Source organism: Lampris incognitus, chromosome 3 (assembly GCF_029633865.1).
Source record: "Lampris incognitus isolate fLamInc1 chromosome 3, fLamInc1.hap2, whole genome shotgun sequence".
NCBI lineage: Eukaryota > Metazoa > Chordata > Actinopteri > Lampriformes > Lampridae > Lampris > Lampris incognitus.
In genome coordinates this window covers 60,958,617-60,980,610 of record NC_079213.1, presented here as the reverse complement: position 1 = coordinate 60,980,610, position 21,994 = coordinate 60,958,617, and the positions used below count along the sequence as shown (strand labels likewise).

The 21,994-nt window shown below is 47.0% G+C and overlaps 1 protein-coding gene across 3 annotated transcripts in view; it reads left to right on the top strand.

Moving 5' to 3' along the window:
• The window catches only part of atf6 (activating transcription factor 6), a 90,656-nt gene that overhangs the window by 63,392 nt on the left and 5,270 nt on the right, over positions 1-21,994 (top strand). For 2 of the 3 annotated variants that reach the window (XM_056277244.1, XM_056277242.1), the window contains 3 exons: positions 179-249; positions 1,982-2,096; positions 13,563-13,647. In XM_056277244.1, the coding sequence (XP_056133219.1) occupies positions 179-249; positions 1,982-2,096; positions 13,563-13,647 (271 nt within the window). The remainder of the gene's footprint in view (positions 1-178; positions 250-1,981; positions 2,097-13,562; positions 13,648-21,994) is intronic. The other variant, XM_056277243.1, reaches the window with a different exon arrangement.

Here is a 21,994-nt window from a genome sequence, read left to right as displayed (position 1 = left end):
GAAGTCTCTGTCCAGCATATCTGAGTTGATACTTGCCCACTGTGTATTGAAGGGACTTTAATATTCATAAATCAATATTGATATGACCTGTTATACTGACTTCTGAACTCTGTTGTGTTGTTGCTGATCATTTACCTAATGTAATTTACGTTGCTGTTTTTTCTTGTTCTCCTTATAGAAAGCAGAGGATAAGGAGGATGACATTGGCCGGATAGTAACAGTCCAATACACAGAAACCTCAGAGGAGAAGTGAGTGAAACCACACTGAATGTACGGTCTTCACTTAGCACGAGTTTATACTCAGGACTTGTTTTCTATGTTATTCCTTTTCATTTGCAGTGAGAGAGCATGTTTATCTTTCTTTCTTCCCCCCGGCTCTTTCTCCCCAATTGTATCCGGCCAATTACCCCACTCTTCTGAGCCGTTCCGGTCGCTGCTCCACCTCCTCTGCTGATCTGGGGAGGGCTGCAGACTACCACATGCCTCCTCCGATACATGTGGAGTCGCCTGCCGCTTCTTTTCACCTGACAGTGAGGAGTTCCGCCAGGGGGCATAGCATGTGGGAGGATCACACTATTCCCCCCAGTTACCCGCCCCCCCGAACAGGGGCCCCAACTGACCAGAGGAGGCGCTAGTGCAGCGGCCAGGACACATACCCACATCCGGCTTCCCACCCGCAGACACGGCCAATTGTGTCTGTTGGGACGCCCAACCAAGCCGGAGGTAACATGGGGATTCGAACTGCCTATCCCTGTGTTGGTAGGCAACGGAATAGACCGCCATGCCACCCATACGCCCCTTTCTTTTCTCTTTTTATCATCCTACTGAAAAATCTGATCCTGGCCCACGACTTCACGGGTGTTGGGAGGTTAGCTAAGGCTGCTGTTTCTGCTCAGCTGCACAGTTTCAGGTCAGGCTGATGGAGCAGGAAGTTCCTCAGCCTCATGCAGTCTGTTTCTCCACGTGGTTGTTCTGCCCCCAAAGCTACTCAACTCTGATGCAAACCAACAATCCTGCTGAAGAACAATATGTTTGTTGGTGTGTAAAAATAAAAATGACGTCCGGGTAGTGTGGCAGTCTATTCCTTTGCCTACCAACATGGGGATCGCCAGTTCAAATCCCCGTGTTACCTCCGGCTTGGTCGGGTGTCCCTACAGACACAATTGACCGTGTGTGTGGGTTGGAAGCCGGATGTGGGTATGTTTCCTGGTTGCTGCAATAGCGCCTCCTCTGGTCAATCGGGGCGCCTGTTCGGGGGTAGGGGGGAAATAATGTGATCCTCCCACGCGCTGCGTCCCCCTGGTGAAACTCCTCACTGTCAGGTGAAAAGAAGCGGCTGGTGACTCCACATGTATTGGAGGAGGCATGCGGTAGTCTGCAGCCCTCCCCGGATCGGCAGGGGGGGGGGGGTTCCTCACGGAGGTTTAAAGATGCAAAAATCTTCTCAAGTATTTAATGGTCCATAGTGCTATACAAACACAAGGGCCACCAGAAAGGTGTGGGGAAAGAAACATTTCAGTAAAATACCTTCTTCAGTCTGCTATGAAGAGGCGACCCACTTAATCCTTCCAAACATGATGTTCTGTGTCCATGTTCCGGACCGTTCTCAATGTTCCCAGTGGTTTTATTTTGGTCTCGATTATTCCTCATGCCTCGTGTGCCAGTCCGCCAGTCCCCGGGGCCTCTATGTGCTCTCATGGTGCTGGATTGTGGTTAATGGGGGCTCGACAAAGAAATACCCTTGAGATGGGCAAGTAGATTCCTGGGTTCACATCCACTGGATCATCCAGACATTTAGTCTTCAACATGTGGGCCTTTAGTTAACTTTTCTGTTCGTTTGTTTGTTTAAACCCAGTGCAGATAGCATGGCGGAGTTTAAAAACTGAATTATCCGCGTATGGTTTGACAACACTCGATTCCTGTTTATTTCCAACAAGAGCTGCTTGTGTTCCCGTTTGATTCATTATTCCTTGTCTCCCAGCAGGAATCCCGGCAGTGAGCTGCAGGTGTACTACGCCCCTCATCGCACCTACAGCGACTTCTTCGACGAAATCAACCGTCGCGGGGACACATTCTACATCGTGTCTTTCCGCAGGGTGAGTTGTCAGTTTGAAAACAACAATAATATATTTGCTGCACAACTAGTGGGTCTGGAATGTGTTTTTTTTTTCATGGTAAATCTTGCAGGCATTGCAAAAAATATGCCATTGTCAATAGCACAGGCCAACAAACAGGAAACTGGGATGACCGCTGCAGTAGAAACCGGACGTCAGCGGACTACAGTTATGCACAGAGCCGATTGTACCTGGCAAAATACCCCACTCTTCCGGGCCGTCCCGGTCGCTGCTCCACCCCCTCTGCTGATCCGGGGAGGGCTGCAGACTGCCACATGCCACCTCCGATACATGTGGAGTCGCTAGCCGCTTCTTTTCACCTGACAGTGACGAGTTTCGCCAGGGGGATGTAGCGCGTGGGAGGATCACGCTATTTCCCCCTGTAACCTCTCCCCCCCGAACAAGCGCCCCGACCGACCAGAGGAGGCGCTGGTGTAGCAACCAGGACACATACCCACATCTGGCTTCCCACGCACAGACACGGCCAATTGTATCTGTAGGGACGCCTGACAAAGCTGGAGGTAACACGGGGATTCGAACTAGCGATCCCCGTGTTGGTCGGCAATGAAATAGACCGCTGTGCTACCCAGATGCCCTGGAATGTTTTTTAAAGGACATTTGTAAATTGTTTGACATTTGGAAATGTTTCTCTAAAAGACAAGGAAGGGCACATTATCATTGTGATCATTTTCCCTACTGCGGCCTCCCATCATCTGTCATCGAAAACCCGAGATGAAATAGTTCCTCCTTTTCAACAGGACAAACGAAAATTAACGAAGGAATTTTTTTATTTTTTTTTGTAAATGTCAATTTTGACTCTGTTAAATGTCAGAATCAAAGGCCTTGTATCAGAAGAGGCAGATTTCTGGCTTCTACACCACATATGAAGTAATGCTTCAGTTTATTACGTAAGTTAAATTAGAGGGGATTTGGCCTACCTCAAATCAACCTTCATTCCAACAGAATGTGTTCATAGATTCCACATTCTGTAGCAGCAAAAAAACTGACTGATTGGACAGAATATCAATAAATCCAATGAAAAACAACAGTGGTGTACTTCCGTAGACAGCTGTGCCACATGGCAGCCCCGAATTGTGGGACTCAAGTCACTATACAACTCACACCTCCGTGATGAGGTTTTCATTCAAGAGGAGGGGGGGGTGGCAGAGCCAAGGGGGTGAAGGGTTTGCCCCTGCACACACCCAACATCCCTCTTGACCAGTCGAACTGCTCCATTTGTAATCATCAAGACCATGTTTTAGAGTTTTTGCCCAGGATCATGTCACCGGTAATTCACTTTGTCTTCGGACATACTTTCCGTTTGAGACCGTGGAGCTGTTTTTGATTTTCCTCTTGATATGATTAATGACGAACAGAATATTCAGCGTTTTTTTTATTGTGTTTTGAGCGGGGTGGGGGGGGTCGTCTTTTTGGATAGCCTGTTTATTTTCCTCTCCCAATAAGCCATATTTGCCTAGTGCCTTCTCCTCTGCAGGCCTTGCCCACAAGCCCGTACCAAACAAAAGATCCAGATTGGCTTTAAAATAATGCCATGTTTTCCACGACTGTTTAAAAAAAAAAAAGCCCTGGAACCTGGCATTTATCTCCATTCTTCAATGGGCTTGACGCTTATTTATTGTCACTCTGAACTATGCCAAGAACCGAAGACTGACTGACTTCTGCCCTGACAGCTTTGTTTGCTTGAAGAACATGCAAAAATGACCCATTCTGCTCAAATTCTCTCGAAATGGGGGAAACAAATGTGAAACGCTCACTGCTGGCCGCTCCAGTGAGGACGTGTTCTCGACAAATGTTTGGTTTATTGTTCCAGAGGATAGTATAAAAATGAGGACAGCCTGTTTCAGAATCAGAATCAGAAACTTTATTCATCCCCGAGGGGAAATTGGGTCCTATTACAGACACTCACGCTCTAGTAAAGAAAAACTAACAAGATACAAGATAACAAGAAAATAGAAATAAGAAAAATCAAAATAAATAGAAGATAAAATAAGAAATAGAAATAAGAATAACATATGTGCACCATGGGTGGCACAGTGGTTAGCGCGGTCGCCTCACAGCAAGAAGGTCCTGGGTTCGAGCCCCGGGGTAGTCCAACCTTGGGGGTTGTCCCGGGTCGTCCCCTGTTTGGACTTCGCATGTTCTCCCCGTGTCTGCATGGGTTTCCTCTGGGTGCTCCAGTTTCCTCCCACAGTCCAAAGACATGTAGGTCAGGTGACTTGGCCGTGCTAAATTTTCCCTAGGTGTGAATGTGTGTGTGTGTCGGCCCTGTGATGGACTGGCATCTTGTCCAGGGTGTCTCCCCGCCTGCCGCCCAATGACTGCTGGGATCGGCTTCAGCATCCCTGCAACCCTGAGTAAGGATAAGCAGTTTGGTAATGGATGGATGAATGAATGTGCACCATGCTCCAGCATATAACACCCTATCTATACTGTATTACTGCAACATGAATCAAACAGCACAAAGAAACACCCGACAGGATAAAATAAGTCGAATGGCCAGTCTAATGACTGTTGACTCCGAGTGTCTGACACTCTGAGGGAGGAGTTGTAAAGTTTGATGGCCACAGGCAGGAATGACCTCCTGTAGTGCATTTTGGCAGAATGAGTCTTTCACTCTTGATTCTTTGACTAAGCTTGTCAGCTTTTAAACCAACTACTTGCCTACTTGACCCTTTACCAGCAAAACATTTTAAATACCTCTGACCTTTGCTGGGACCTATGATTCTAGAGATTGTTAATTTTTCACTTACTACTGGCGTTATTCCCAGTCGTTATAAGACAGTTGTAGTCAAACCTCTACTTAAGAAACCGCACCTTGATCCAGGGTCTCTTAATAACTATCGACTAATCTCTAATCTTCCATTCTTTTCTAAAGTGGCTTTCAATGGCGTCATCATTGTATGAATGTGTGTGTGAATAGGTGAATGTGAGGCATACATTGTAAAAAAGTGCTTTGAGTGGTCGGTAGACTAGAAAAGCACTGTATAAAATGCAGTCCATTTACCATTTAAAGTACTAGAGACAGTTGTGTATCAACAACTTTTGACCCATATAGAAGAAAATAATCTATATGAATCTTTTCAGTCAGCTTTCAGGGCCTTTCACTCCACTGAGACTGCTCTGACCTGAGTGGTGAACGATCTTCTACTACCTATGGACTCTGATTCCACTTCTGTGCTTCTACTACTGGACCTCAGTGCAGCCTTTGACGCCATTGATTGCAGTATACTATTAGACAGAATAAATTGTATGTGAATGTTCTCATTCATCTAGGTCATGGTTATCCAAAAGAATTGAATTGAAAGAATTGCAGCTGGACTTGGTATATATCCGTGAAGACGTTTCGCATCTCATCCAAGAGGCTTCATCAGTTCATGCCTTTCTGACTAGACCAAGCTAGTCTGACTGGCTGGTGATGAAACTCAGATCTTTGGAGTCGTTATCAGAGCTATTGATGTCCATGGCTCTTTGTGTTCCGATGTTTAGCAACGCCCGTCATTATCAGAGCTATTGATATGCATGGCTCTTTGTGATCCGATGTTAAGCAGCGACAGTTGTTGGGGGTGTTAGTTTCGACTTCGTTAGTGCTCCATTCAGTGGTCATGAGACGTTGGAGCCGTTAGTGACCGACTGTTGTTCTTGGAGGCTAAGCTTTTGAGTCTCCTGGGTAGAGATGAAAGGACGGCATTGTAACTGGGAGATAGGTGGTGTCGCAGACCTCCTCCTCTGTTGAGGGATGGTTTTTCCAGTTTCGCATAGATGGCTTCCTTCACCCTTCTTTTAAACCATCTATCTTCCCTGTCCAAAATGTGTATATTGCTGTCCTCAAAGAAGTGTGTCTTCTCCTTTAGGTGTAGATAAACTGCTGAGTCTTGTCCTGAGGAGTTTGGCCTTCTGTGTTGGGCCATCCATTTGTGTAGTGGTTGTTTGGTTTCTCAATAGCTCTGATAACGACTCCAAAGAGGATAAATATCTGAGTTTCATCACCAGCCAGTCAGACTAGCTTGGTCTAGTCAGAAAGGCACGAACTGATGAAGCCTCTTGGATGAGAGGCGAAACGTCTTCACGGATATATACCAAGTCCAGCTGCACTCGATTCAATTCTTTTGGATAACCATGACCTGGATGAATGAGAACATTCACAGACATGTTGCGGAACAATTTGGGTCTGACACCCTTAACATGGTGAGGGAATATGAAAGGATGGCTCGGAAAATTGCAGACTACAGAAACCATTTGCGATTCAATCAGAGATGCAGACAACACAGGCTCATACCCACTAGCCTGCGCCTGTGTACCACAATGAAAGCACATAGAGCAGACAGAATTATAGAGAAGGCACAGAATCAACTCCTGAATGAAAGAGTGAGACAGGTCCATTTCACTACTGAAGGGCTGAAGGAGAAATCTTACCAACTACTCCAGCAAACATCCCACTTGCCTGGTGCAGTCTTGGAGAGGATCACTGATTTCACCAAGAAAGCTCAACTATCTCAACACCACAAAACCAAAGAAAGGCAGACCAGGAAGTTTCAAAACTTACAGTGACGAACCAACAACACTAGCCAAGCAGATATACTTACCTGGAGACATAAGACAGAACATCCCACACAAAACGGAACGCAGAACAGGTGGATCAAGAATCTGTCAGACAAGGTACTTACCCAATCAGAGAAGGAGGTCTTAGCCAAAGGACTGAACTTCGCCATGACACCCAAACAACTACCTATAGCTGACCTCATCACATCCACAGAATCAGCTGTAAGGAAAAACAATCTAACGGAAACCAAGGCGGAACAGCTTAGGTTAAAGATATCAGCAGCACTGTCCAATGCGAAACTCCCTCCTTCCAACCTAACCATGGAGGAAAGGAAAGCCGTGACAGCCCTGAGCATGGATGAAAACATCACTATCCTTCCAGCAGATAAGGGGAGATGCACGGTTATCCTCAACACAACAGACTACCACGCCAAGATCATGTCATTACTCAGAGACACTGACACCTATGAACCTCTGAGATGTGATCCAACTAGTGGTTACAAGAGGAAAATAATAGAATACCTACAGAAACTACAGAAAGGAGGAACCATCGATCGGCTACAATACCACCGTCTCTACCCACAAGATAACATTCCATGCATATATGGACTCCCTAAGATCCATAAAGATGGAACCCCCTCAGGCCCATCATCAGCAGCATAAACTCGGTCACTTACAACATTGCCAAACATATAGCGAACGTCTTGACCCCTTTAGTGGGCGAAACACCTCACCATATCCAAAACTCCATTGACTTTGTGAACAAGGTCCAAGGCATAAAACTGGAACCGAATGAAACCATGGTATCCTACGACGTGACCTCGTTATTCACCTGCATCCCAACCATGGAGGCTTTGGAAACTGTGAGGCAACGTTTGCTATGGGACGACACCCTCCACGATAGGACCAACCTCAGCCCAGACCAGATTTGCCAACTACTGGACCTTTGCCTGAACACTACATATTTCCAATTCAGGGGCCAGTTTTTCAGACAGAAACACGGTTGTGCAATGGGCTCACCAGTATCTCCCATTGTGGCCAACTTATATATGGAAGAGGTAGAACACAGGGCCCTGAACTCCTTCAGAGGAACACCTCTGAGCCACTGGTTCAGATATGTGGATAACACATGGGTCAAAATCAAAACACAAGAGGTACAAGCGTTTACCAAACACATCAACTCAGTGGACAAGAACATTAAGTTCACAAGGGAAGACGTAAAGAACAACAGTTTGCCCTTCTTGGACTGTGACGTCCACATTGGAGAAGACAGGAGCCTCCATATTGGGTTTTACAGGAAACCTACACACACAGACCAATATCTACTGTTCGACTCACACCACCCGCTGGAACACAAACTGAGCATCATCAGAACTCTGCAACACAGAGCTGACAATGTGCCCAGCAGCACTCAGGCCCAACGGGAAGAACACAAACACCTGAAGGGAGCCAGTTGGACCTTTGTGAAAACTGCAACTCATTCCAAAAAGACCAACCGGGTGAGCGATGAGGATAAAAGGAACAGAAGGAATAACATAGTCATCCCGTATGTTTCTGGGGTCTCCGAGAAACTCAGGAGAATTTTTAACAAACGCCGCATCCCGGTATACTTCAAACCCAGCAACACACTCCGACAAAAACTGGTTCATCCCAAAGACCGTGTACCACACACCCAGAAAAGCAATCTGGTGTATGCTGTACAATGAAATGAGGATTGCACTGACCTATACATAGGAGAAACCAAACAACCACTACACAAACGGATGGCCCAACACAGAAGGCCAAACTCCTCAGGACAAGACTCAGCAGTTTATCTACACCTAAAGGAGAAGACACACTCCTTCGAGGACAGCAACGTACACATTTTGGACAGGGAAGATAGATGGTTTGAAAAAGGGGTGAAGGAAGCCATCTATGCGAAACTGGAAAAACCATCCGTCAACAGAGGAGGAGGTCTGCGACACCACCTATCTCCCAGTTACAATGCCGTCCTTTCATCTCTACCCAGGAGACTCAAAAGCTTAGCCTCCAAGAACAACAGTCGGTCACTAACGGCTCCAACGTCTCATGACCACTGAATGGAGCACTGACGAAGTCGAAACTAACACCCCTAACGACCGTCACTGCTTAAAATCGGATCACAAAGAGCCACGCATATCAATACCTCTGATAACAACGGGCGTTGCTAAACATTGGAACACAAAGAGCCATGGACATCAATAGCTCTGATAACGACTCCAAAGAGGACAAATATCTGAGTTTCATCACCAGCCAGTCAGACTAGCTTGGTCTAGTCAGAAAGGCATGAGCTGATGAAGCCTCTTGGATGAGAGGCGAAACGTCTTCACGGATATATACCAAGTCCAGTTGCACTCGATTCAATTCTTTTGGAGAATAAATTGTAGTTTTTGGTGTCTCTGACTGAGCTCTCTCTTGGCTTAAGTCCTACTTATCTGGAAGAACACATTGCTATAATAATATTACATCGAAATTTGATGATGTTAAATATGGCATACCTCAGGGCTCTGTTTGTGGCCCTCTAATTTTCTTTTTATATTTCATCTCTTGGCCAAATTGTACGCAGTCATGGAATAAATTTCCATTGCTATGCAGATGATACTCAGCTGTATGTGACTATAAGGGCTGATGATTTTACTCAAATGACTAATTGAGAGGCCTGCTTGGCTGCTGTGAAAAATTGGATGTCACTAAATTTCCTGCTTTTAAATTCAGATAAAACTGAGATGCTGGTCGGTCATTGGCCCTGCTAGACACAGACACCAATTTGATCAAGTAACAATAACAATCGACAACTCTGTGATTTCATAAAGGGTGGCAACCAAAAATCGTGGTGTTACGTTTGATCCCAGCCTGATCTTTGATAAGCACATAAAAGAAATCACCAAGACTGCCTTTTTTCACTTACATAACATACCTAAAATTCGGTCTTTTCTGACCATGGCTGATGCAGAGACTCGTAATACATGCATTTGTTTCATCCAGACTTGATTACTGTAATGTTCTGTTTTCAGGTCTGCCACATGCTAGTACTGTTCCGATGGCATCTGGACACTGCTGTATTTTTCCTCATCATATTCATATATTTTATAATTCACTTATAATTCTGTTACCCACTTTCAATGTTTGTAAACACAACATCCATGCACGTTGTTCGTCTTGGGAGACAGATCTCTCCTCTCTCCATCTTCCTGAGATGTCTTCCTATTTCCCCCCCCCCTATTAAAGGTTTTTTTTTTTAGGGAGTTGTTCCTTATCCGATGAAAGAGTCTAAGGACAGGATGTTGCATTGCTATAAAGCCCACTGAGACAAATTTGTGATATTGGGCTATACAAATAAAATTGACTTGACTTGATTATCAAAGTTAAGCTACCTGTAAGGTAAAAGCTGAATAGTGGGAGAAAATATTCCATCTACAGAGCCTGGTCTTCAACATGCTATTTGCACAAATTCTTGCTGCATAGGCCCCTGTGACTTTTGTTTTTTAATTTTACATACATTTATTAGCTTTGCTCTGTCAGTTTATTTGCCTGTATTTTGTTTGCTGGGTTTCAGGGTGTGTGTCTTGGAGTTGGGTGTGTGTATCTGTTTTTGTTCTAGTTCGTGTGATGTTAGTAGAAGACTGCCAAAGCACTGGGCTGACATTGAAATTTGTTTAACTCTCAAGACAATCGGTGCCAGTCTTCTGCTTGTTTTCCCTTTGGGACTCCTAAGGTAAAAAAAAAATCACATTATCATGTTCAATGTGGCCTTTTCATGACCTTTCGGCTAGATGGTGGTCACTATACAAGTTGTCAGCTTGGACATGGTCATACTACGGTTGTGGTTGCATTAGTATCTCCATAAATAATGGCCTCCATAATGTGGAGCGGTTCTTATTTCACACCAGTCATTTTGTGGTCACACTCGTCAGCTTGGGTTGTTTTAGCACCTGTGGCTTAATGTAAATGTACGCTGAGGTGAGGTCATGGAAACTCTGGCCACATCCACTGAGGGCTGTGTCCAGTAAGGTTCTAGCAAACCTACTGGTACCTATGGCAGCCACTTTTTGGGCTAAACAAACTTGCAGATGCCCGATGAAGAGCAGAAAGTTTGTGTTCCTCCACCCTGCCAAACCCTCTGAGTTAAGATGGGATCTCCATTCATCTCCTTTTTAAAATCGAACACATCCCACTTGGTGTACATTTTTAGGTCTAAGCCCGTTCCTAAGGATGTTTAAAAATGGCGGTTGGAATACACTTACTTCATACAATGTTAGTGCCTACCTGTACCAGTTTAGCCAATCGGGGCCTAGGACCAAAGCATAACCACAAGTGTCTAAAGAAAATACCTGTTCTCCTGATAAACCTCACCATAACCCAGTAATGTGTAGAACATGTTTTAATTAAGTTGATGACCTGGGGGACTTCCGGGATATACTTTACAGAACGCCCTCATCCACTGCCACTTATGTTGCTTTTCTTTTTTCTTTTTTCTTTTTTTTTTCTTTTTTTAGATTTTTTTCCCCCTTTTTCTCCCCAATTGTATCCGGCCAAGTACCCCACTCATCCAAGCCGTCCTGGTCGCTGCTCCACCCCCTCTGCTGATCCGGGGAGGGCTGCAGACTATCACATGCTTCCTCCCATACATGTGGAGTCACCAGCCGCTTTTCACCTGACAGGAGTTTCGCCAGGGGGACTTAGCGCATGGGAGGATCACGCTATTCCCTCCAGTTCCCCCTCCCCCCTGAACAGACTGACCAGAGGAGGCGCTAGTGCAGCGACCCGGACACACACCCACATCCGGCTTCCCACCTGCAGACATGGCCAATTGTGTCTGTAGGGACGCCCGACCAAGCCGGAGGTAACACGAGGATTTGAACTGGCCATCCCCGTGTTGGTAGGCGACAGAATAGACTGCTACACTCCCTGGACACCCCCTTTATTTTACTCTTCTACTGTTTAGCCCCAAAATTCCCTCTAAGGCTGTATTGATATGCCCATCTGCTTTTGCCTGTCTTAAATCACACACCCCCATCTGTTGCTCTAACAACCCCCCCCCCCCAACCACCACCACGCACACTTTTTTGCAGAGGTTTTGCAACTAGGTGTGATGGAGGTAACGCGTGTTTAAATGGGACCTTCGTAGTTGGATGGCTACTCACTCGTTTGGAAGACGGAGTTTCAGTCTCGCAGATGATAAATCAGACCAGGACTTGTTTTTCTGTATGGTTATCTGGATCTCGTTCTCTCCTGAAACCTCCTTCTGTTCAGTACTTCTGTCATCAATGGCTGTATTTCTCCACGTGGCCTACTTGATGCCAGATCCAATCAGTAACCGTTACATTTTCCATCTGTCTTCCCTTAAGAGGTTGCGCCTACATCACTGAAGTCAAGTCCAAAGCTCAGACGGCAGCTAGCTTGTATGTATAGGGAAGGAAAGCATCTCCATGGGATTGACTGCATTGGTGTCGGTGCCTGTGGCCTTGAGCAGACGAGACGAGGATCTCTGTGTGTTTGTGTAGAGAATTTCTAGAGGATTACCTCACACAACTGTGTTGGCACACAAGCATTCTTCTTTGCCAGGGCTCTTTGAGTGGATATCCTATGTCCACATTACAGCCCAGCCATTCTCACCCTTTTGTTGTCTGACTGAAATTCATATTTCAGAGGCATGTTTGCTCATCTTTTTTTAGAATTCGTCAGTAAACACGATTGTTGGCTGCGGGTGGGTGTCTCCGGTTTGGAAGCCGGATGTGGGCATGTGACCTGGTCGCTGCACTAGCGCCTCCTCTGGTCAGTTGGGGCCCTATTTGGAGGGGGGAGGAGGAATCAGGAGCAGTTTATTTGTCATTTCATCTTATGTACCACGTAGACAAAAGAAACGAAATTCCGTTTCCCCCGGCCCACAGCAGTGCAACACAAAAGACAAGAACACACATCCAAAAACCTCCGAAAACAGAGAGAAGAAAGGAAGGAAAAAAAAAACAGCCAACAACACAGTGTTGTTGGCTGTTTGTCCAGGTCGCTGCTCCACCCCCTCTGTCAATCCAGGGAGGGCTGCAGACTACTAAATGCCTCCTACGATACATGTGGAGTTGCCAGCCGCTTCTTTTCACCTGACAGTGAGGAATTTCACCAGGGGGATGTGGCGCGTGGGAGCATCACGCTATTCCCGTCACTAGTGCAGCAACCAGGACACATACCCACATCCGGCTTCCCATCCACAGACACGGCCAGTTGTGTCTGTAGGGACGCCCAACCAAGCTGGAGGCAACACAGGGATTTGAACCGGAGATCCCGTGTTGGTAGGCAACGGAATAGACCGCTACGCTACCCGGATGCCCCACCTTGTCTTGTAGTGAATGTAGCAAATTCAGGGGGCAGCTGGGAACCACCGCAGCCGGGACACGAACCCGGGTGTCCTGCACCACGGGTGACTACATTAACCAGTCAACTTCAGCATACCAGTGGCCTCATTTCTCTGGGTGCACAGGCTACCAATGGCCTCACCATCCCACGTCTGACCCTCCCACCTCACCTTCTCTGCCCTGCTTTGTTCTGATTTCATGCTGTCTGACACGGTGCTGCTGGTTTTTGGTTTTTAACTGTGTTCTGTGAGGTGTCCTTGAGTGCTCTGAAAGGCACCAACCAATAAAATGTATTATTATTATTATTACCTTTCTGTTTTAAGTAGCAATGTGTTACAATTGAAACCACTAAATCAAGCTTTCAAGTAGACGCTAGGCTGGCATATGAGCTCAACTTTGGAACGCGATGAAACTGACTGACAACTGCCAAAGAAGCACAAATAAAAAGTGAAGCCGTTCTGTCTGCTGCCAAAAAATGGTTCTGCTCTCTGTTTATCACCTTCGCCTCTTTTGTTCTCAGGATCACCTCCTGCTTCCTGCCACCAGCCACAACAAGGGAAGTCGGCCCAAGATGTCCGTGGTGCTGCCGGCTATGAACACAAACGGTAAGAACCGCGGCGCAGAGCCCCCGATCTGAAAGTTTGGGCCTGGGCTCACTCTGCTCCATGTTAGACGTGAAGGGCACGCTGGCAGCAGATTCAACATCTCCCCACACAAGAAAATACTGCACGACACTTGTGGGATGTGTGCCATCTGAAGTCCACTTCGGCTCTAACAATCCTGTTTTTCTTTTTTTCTGGGCATTTATTATTAAAAAAAGAGTGTCCATCTTTGTGAAAGGTAGTTTTATGTTCCTATCTAAACAGCTGTAAAAAAAACTCTTTGACAGCAGGTGTCAGAAAGCTTAATTTTCCTCCCACAGAGACCGGACTGGTTTGCCATAATTACCTGTTGGGTTACCTCAGTCACTGATTATACACCGGGCTATATTAAGCCTGCTGTGACGGTGTTGTTCTGCTCACACACACACACACACACACACACACACACACACACACACATTTATTTATTATGATCAGCTCAGTTAAACGGCAGTCAAGCAGTGATGTTTTGGCAGTGGAAAGGCTGAAATGTCAGTCAGACCATAACTGGACTAAATGGTCAGAAATTTTGGACTGGGTGCACGTGGCCTGGTCCTTATCTCATCACGAAGACTTCACTAAATTTACCATCTACAATGGCAGGTCCTGGACCACCAGGACTCGTATATACAGGAACTTGCTGGCATGTTGGTTAATCAGGAATCGGGAACATTTATTTGTCATTTCAAACGAAATATCGTTTCCCCCAGCCCACAGCAGTGCAACACAAAGACAAAAACACATATCCAAACTACAAGAACGCATGTATCCAAACTTCAAAAAAACTACAAAAATTCATATATCCAACATATCAAAACAAAACAAACAAAAACTTTCACTGTCCAAGAGAGTGAACGCCAGGAGGACTGTCGGAACTGCCGGTCTGCATGGGCTAGCAGTTAGCTTAGCCTGCCCCGCTTCCACGTCCTGTCAGACCGCCCTCGGTGTTTCCTCCTCGGGCTCAGTTCCAGGCAGGGCCGTGGTACCTAGGCCCACTGGACGCAGCAGACCAGGCTCCTTCTGCCGATCCAACGCCAGCTCTCTCAGCCAGACACCTTCGACACACCTCCCCGCACTCCACACGACAACACCAAAAAACACAGTCAACACTAGGTGAGGCCGCCATCAGGCTGCCCTCAGTATTGTCGGAACTGCCGGTCTGCATGGGCTAGCAGTTAGCTTAGCCTGCCTCCACATCCTATAGTAATAATCGTATGTATTCATTGGCTGGAGTAGCTGTGGTGGAGCTACAACTGCGTGGGGGCCTTTGTTGAACAACGACACTATTCGGGAGTTGGGTGTCAGCCTCAACAGGCTCATTTGAGAAGCGCTCACCAATTGTTTTTGCCCTGCAAGGAAAGGTTATCAGTCTCTTCAACCACTGCACGTGGCTACTGATACTTGAAAATGTGTTGTTGTTAAGTGCTCTACTCTTTCATCGGCATAACTGGACTCATGAGTCACCCCTTGTACATGGTTCATCTCTCAAAACTTGCCAGAATGTTTTCTGAGACTTGAATACGTGTCTACTTGTGCTTGGCCGTAACATCCATGAGCTCATGAAAAGTTGTCTCTATTGTTCCTCTATCGGCTAGGTCATTGATTAACTATTTAAAAAAAACCACACACACATCTGAGACTGCACTAGAGAGAGGAGTTTTCAGGTTTACTTCAAAACCAGACATTGCAGAATTAATGATCAGCGAGTTTGGGTTTAGTCAAAGCTGCAGGGCCTCAGACTGACCTGTTTCGAGAGGGTCTTGGCCCATGTAGTGTGTGAACAATTACAACAGTATTACTCTGTTGTTTTTGGCTCATTAACAGGCGCTTTTATCACTGTACCCCATGTTTTTCAGTTACCCCCCTTTCTTTCTTGGGGTCTGGGTGTAGCAATGGATTCGATTAGCATTTCAGTCAACCCTGAGAGGAATGAGTCAGTGGAATATGATCCTCTTACTCAGCAGGGAAGACTGGGCCATGAAGGAATGGTTCCTCTTTGTGTGTGTGTGTGTGTGTGTGTGTGTGTGTGTGTGTGTGTGTGTGTGTGTGTGTGTGTGTGTGTGTGTGTGTGTGTGTGTGTGTGTGTGTGTGTGTGTGTGTGCGAGAGGTGGCAGTTGGGAATGGAGATTGATGAAGGTAAACATTGTTCTTGGTTGGTCCTGTCAGGGAGGAATGCTAAGGGCTATGCTGGTCAGATGCCCTATTGAAGCTCTGGTGAATAGGGAAATCAGAGCGGTCTTTTTAAGTTAATTGGTGCTAATGTCCACACAATGGCGGTATTCAACAGAGGGACCCCAGGTCTGGAGAGATGCAAGTTATCAAAGGACAAGGTTCTCTGGATTTGTACTGATGTGCTGTGGAGGCATGCAGTCACTCATAGGGCCCAGACACACCAAACCGATTGGCGGTGACGAAGGCCGACTGTTGTGTCGCCTCACGCCGCCTGCCGTCTGGGCCAAAAAGTAGCACTTGAACACACCACAAAGACTACAGCCGATGGCCAACTAGTATGTACGTTCTGCACTGATTCGCTAAGCTGAACAGCCAATCAGAGTGGTCTCTCTCACTGATGGCTCCACCAATTCAACATGCTGAATCGGCTGAAAAGCTGCTGACAGGGGTGTGACTAGTGCTGACGGTGCGGGGCACACCGCAAAAACTAGGGTCACAGATGCTCACCGACGGTCCGACATCGGCCGACAGCTGACCATCGGCCTTGTGAGTCAGGACCCATAAAGTCTAAACATGGTGCTTCTGCTCTGGCGACACAATTTGAGAAAGCAAACACCAGTTTTCATTCTGGTGAGATAGTTTGGTATTCTTTAGAGGAGTGCAGGAACAACCGCTTGCCATGAGGGGTTAAACTGCATGTGGAGCAGCAGCATACCCTTGCAGTTCTGGTAAGTGAGGTTTGTCCTTTGTAAAACGGGGAAACCGAGACTGACATAGCAGAAAATCCTCCTGCTCGGCAAGGCACAGCCGCGGTTCTCCACAGCAGCATGGCACAAAACAAGACCCCGTCATACACTCACTGGCCACTTTATTAGGTACACCTTGCTAGTACCGGGTTGGACCCCCTTTTGCCTTCAGAACTGCCTTAATCCTTCGTGGCATAGATTCAAGAAGGTACTGGAAACATTCCTCAGAGAGTTTGGTCCATATTGACATGTAGCATCACGCAGTTGCTGCAGATTTGTCGGCTGCACATCCATGATGCGAATCTCCCGGTCCACCACATCCCAAAGGTGCTCTATTGGATTGAGATCTGGTGACTGTGGAGGCCATTTGAGTACAGTGAACTCATTGTCATGTTCAAGAAACCAGTCTGAGATGATTCGAGTTTTATGACATGGCGCGTTATCCTGCTGGAAGTAGCCATCAGAAGATGGGAACACTGTGGTCATAAAGGGATGGACATGGTCAGCAACAATACTCAGGTAGGCTGTGGCGTTGACACGATGCTCAATTGGTACTAAGGGGCCCAAAGTGTGCCAAGAAAATATCCCCCACACCATTACACCACCACCACCAGCCTGAACCGTTGATACAAGGCAGGATGGATCCATGCTTTCATGTTGTTGAGGCCAAATTCTGACCCTACCATCCGAATGTCGCAGCAGAAATCGAGACTCATCAGACCAGGCAATGTTTTTCCAATCTTCTATTGTCCAATTTTGGTGAGCCTGTGCGAATTGTAGCCTCAGTTTCCTGTTCTTAGCTGACAGGAGTGGCACCTGGTGTGGTCTTCTGCTGCTGTAGCCCATCTGCCTCAAGGTTCGACGTGTTGTGCGTTCAGAGATTGTCCTCTGATTGTCCTCGGTTGTAATGAGTGGTTATTTGAGTTACTGTTGCCTTTCTATCAGCTCGGACCAGTCTGGCCATTCTCCTCTGACCTCTGGCATCAACAAGGCATTTTCGCCCACAGAACTGCCGCTCACTGGATATTTTCTCTTTTTCGCACCATTCTCTGTAAACCCTAGAGATGGTTGTGCGTGAAAATCCCAGTAGATCAGCAGTTTCGTAAATACTCAGACCAGCCCGTCTGGCACCACCAACCATGCCACGTTCAAAGTCACTTAAATCACCTTTCTTCCCCATTCTGATGCTCGGTTTGAACTGCAGCAGATCGTCTTGACCATGTCTACATGCCTAAATGCATTGAATTGCTGCCATGTGATTGGCTGATTAGAAATTTGCGTTAATGAGCAGTTGGACAGGTGTGCCTAATAAAGTGGCCAGTGAGTGTATCTGTACATTATGTCAGCATGTTATGTAGATGACAGTGTGGAGAGCATTCTAGATTTATCTAAAGGTTTATTTGAAATGCTGAGGCGATTCAGTGCAAATGTACACCCTTTCAGGATGGCAGAAACTGTCGCCTCTCTGCTGCAGTCTTGCTCCACAGCAAAGGATAATTCTTTCCAGCTCCCTCCTGCCCGGCTTCAGGAATGCCCCCCCCCCCAGTCTCCTCACACCAGCCCCATCCAGTCACTAAATGGCTTTCATCTGGAGGAGGTGGACTGGCTCCACTAATCGGGAGCAATTGTTCAGGTTGCCGTGGTCAGTAAGGGAAAATGAGGAATGGGGACTTTGATGTCGGGCATTGTCTGTGTGTGTCTGCCGGCGTGTCCACCGCTCACGGGCTCCGTTAAAGTCACTTGACATTGACTTCCAAGATTCTCTCCGTCATGTCCTTATAAAGAGTGAAGGGTGTGTTTGTTTAATGATCCCCGTAGTGTGAAAGTAGCTCAATCAGTCAGCGAGGACATGTTTAGGCGAAATCAACATTTTGTAGCTGTCGTCATTTTTCTTTTCTTCCTTCCTTTTTTTATATTACAGGTAAATTGATGGCAGATTGTCGTCCACACGCACCACAGACTTTTTTTTTTTTAAGTCTGGGATAATGTATTTGTACTGTAGCTAACAGACACGGCATCTGCCAGGGGTTCAAGGGTAGAACTCCACGATGGTGAGGAAGTTGGTGGGGGGGGTCACATTTTCTTTTCCCTTCCAATCTAAACAGAACATCCTTAGTAGTGTGCTTGATGAGAACATGCTCTTTCCAGGCCTGAGGTTTAACCCTTACAGGCCCAGAGTGAAACTTTCAGCTGGGGTTTTCTTCGACTTCATTGTTCTCATGTGTGAAGTTAGCTTTTTATTACTCTGTTAAATGTGGATGTAATTCTGTGTATGTCAGTTGTTCTCCATATTGTTGCATGTCCCACTTGCTTATTCATGCTAATCTTCGCTTTTCCTTTGGAGGACTGAGAAAATCTGATTAACGTAAAGTACCATCATTTTGTTTAGATTCCCATACCAGATAAAAAGACCCAGCAGGGAAGTTAGCCAGTTTTGGTCATCATTAGAACGTTTAAGTGGCCTAAATGGTGTCCTATTAGCTACTAATTTTCAATGGATTGCCTATGGTGATCCTGCGAATATGCTTCCTGACGAACCACTTCCTCTTCCGACATTTACAGAGCCTCCCTTCTTAAATGTGTCCTCCCTTATCTCGGTCTTCATTCCAAGTCCTCAAACATTAACCTCCAGCATCCGCCCTTATCAGGTTTCTTCTTATAAAGGCGGTTGTCAGACTGAAGGGGCTTAAAAAGCCCACCAGCTCACTTTGTGCTACCGATAAGCCCAGGAAGGAACTGACTGGATCACCTCCAGATGGCACCGGTGAAAGGGAAAGGGGAGACTTGGCAGAGCACGAGGGCCTTGTCTTGGCAGCTCCTTCAAAGCCCTGCTGTTTGAAGCTGGGCCTCGTGGCCGCTTGTTTGTGTTTTCCTCGTACTAGTGTTGAAGCCTCTCAAACAGTCAGTTGAGGAAAATTTGGACATTTTGCTAATTTGGTGAAAGATGGATGCGGCTGGTGTGTGAGTGATTGCACATGGAGAGTCTGGATTTTTGACAGTCCCCTTCCCAGGTCCTGATGCATTTGATGAAGGTTTTATTTCTAATGTGATGCCGATGTCAAAGCAGTTTTTCCACGTTTGCTAAAATGAACTCCCCATGCTCGTCTGTGAGGCGTTGAAAAGGAATTAACCTGAGATGAGGAGGTTCGAGCTCCTGACCTGTGACATAGATATCATAACAGATAGCATGAACGTAATCTCATGAAGCTATAATGCACATTGCAAAGCACAGCTTGTCCAAGCCCGATCTGAGACAGACATAGCGTGACTGTGAGTAAAATCCTATACCGCTGGACAACTTCCAGAGACGTCTGCTGGAGCTCTGTGGCCGTCTGAGAGGGCCCAGTTTCACTCCCAGGTGCAGGAGGAAGTCCAGCAAAATGAACGCCCGGCGGATCCCACCCCCAATCCCCCAGATGGAAAAGGAGCCATCCTCCACACAATGCACCATCACATAAAATACCCCCTCCCCCTTTCCTGAAGTATCTAAAAACCCTACGACAAGGCTGAGGAAGCAAATGTCTTGGGCAGGTGTCCGCGGGAACAGCCTGCAGGTTTTAACAAGCTCCCGATGCGCTCAGGCATGTTAAAGCTGTCAGCTATCTTTCCAGGTCACATGTGACCTTGCTAAGGAAGCTAGCCGGAGGTGGGTCAGCCGTGCACACTCCTCCATATGTGGAGTTTTATAGTCGGACTCCTACCAGTTTGCCTCTCTTGCTGCCCCGTACAGAGAAACCCCTTTAAAGCGGAGGGGGTCCGTGAAGTGCGAGTCTTCGGTTAATGTAAATATAGGATCCCTGAACACGCTGTTTACAGGCTTTTCTTACAGAAGATTTTTTTACAAGTATGTCCACCGACAAAAGGCGCTCACCCCCCGGGCGCAGTAAAATGATGTTGGGCTGCGGGGTACCGCAAGCCGTGGGCTGCAATACAAAAACAGGAGCGGGTTTAATCTTATTCCGGTTTCCCCAGAGAGAATGTCAAATAAATTGCCTGTCTATAGTTTAAACATCTCAAGATAAACATGTTGCTGAAAATGTGTTTGTCCTCCGTGCAAATTAACTTTTTTTTTTCTCCCGTCATCGTGTTGACCCATACTGTCTGCAGCCAGGACCTCCACCGGGCCGTACCAAATACAAAAGCCCAACTCATCGTTAGTGTAGCCTCTCTCTCTCTCTGTCTGTCTCTCGTTCTCTCTCTCTCGCTCTCTCCCTCTCACTCCCTCTCCCTCTCTCTCCCTCTCTTTCACCAGTGTTTCTCTTCTTTTCTTCTCCCCCTGTAATTTGCATGTCTTCTCTTCTTTAGAGTTGTTCTGTAACTCTATAAAAGAGAAAGCCAGCATGTGACTCAGCTCTGGCTTCTATCGCCCCCCCCACCCAAAAAAAAAGTAAGTGGTGCTGCCCCACCCCCTCACACATCACACACATGCTTCTATCGCCCCCCCCCACCCACCCAAAAAAAAATCAGTGGTGCCGTCCCACCCCCTCACACACCACACACATGCTGAAAGTGCTATCTCTCTTATCAATCTAAGTCTCTCTATGGAAAGCAGGACAAAAAGTGAACCCATAAATTAGGAGGTTGAACTCTCAGTCAGTGTTGAATACAGCTTGTGGGACAGAGCGGTGTGTCTCGGTGCCGGGAGTGTTCCCCTCCTTCCAACAGCTTGGAACGAGGCTTTTGGGGTTTAGATCTCATCTGCAAATTATTTCTCCTTTCTTGAGTTATCGCCGGCTTTCATCACTTCACTTGTGTTTTTGTTTTGTTTTTTCTCCATCTTTTCCTCCCCAATTGTACTTGGCCAGTTACCCCACTCTCCTGAGCCATCCCATTCGCTGCTCCACCCCCTCTGCCGATCCGGGGAGGGCTGCAGACCACCACATGCCTCCTCCGATACATGTGGAGTCACCAGCCGCTTCTTTTCACCTGACAGTGAAGAGTTTCACAAGGGGGACGTAGCGCGTGGGAGGATCACGCTATTCCCCCCAGTCCCCCCCTCCCGAACAGGCACCGGGCGTCCAGATAGTGTAGCGGTCTAGTCCGTTGCCTACCAACACATGGATCGCTAGTTCGAATCCCCGTGTTACCTCCGGCCTGGTCGGCGTCCCTACAGACACAATTGGCCGTGTCTGCAGGTGGGAAGCCGGATGTGGGTATGTGTCCTGGTCTCTGCACTAGCGCCTCCTCTGGTCAGTCAGGGCGCCTGTTCTGGGGGGAGGGGGAACTGGGGTGAATGGCGTGATCCTCCCACGCGCTACGTCCCCCTGGTGAAATTCCTCACTGTCAGGTGAAAAGAAGCAGCTAGTGACTCCACATGTATTGGGGGAGGCATGTGGTAGTCTGCAGCCCTCCCCGGATCGGCAGAGGGGGTGGAGCAGAGACCGGGACAGCTT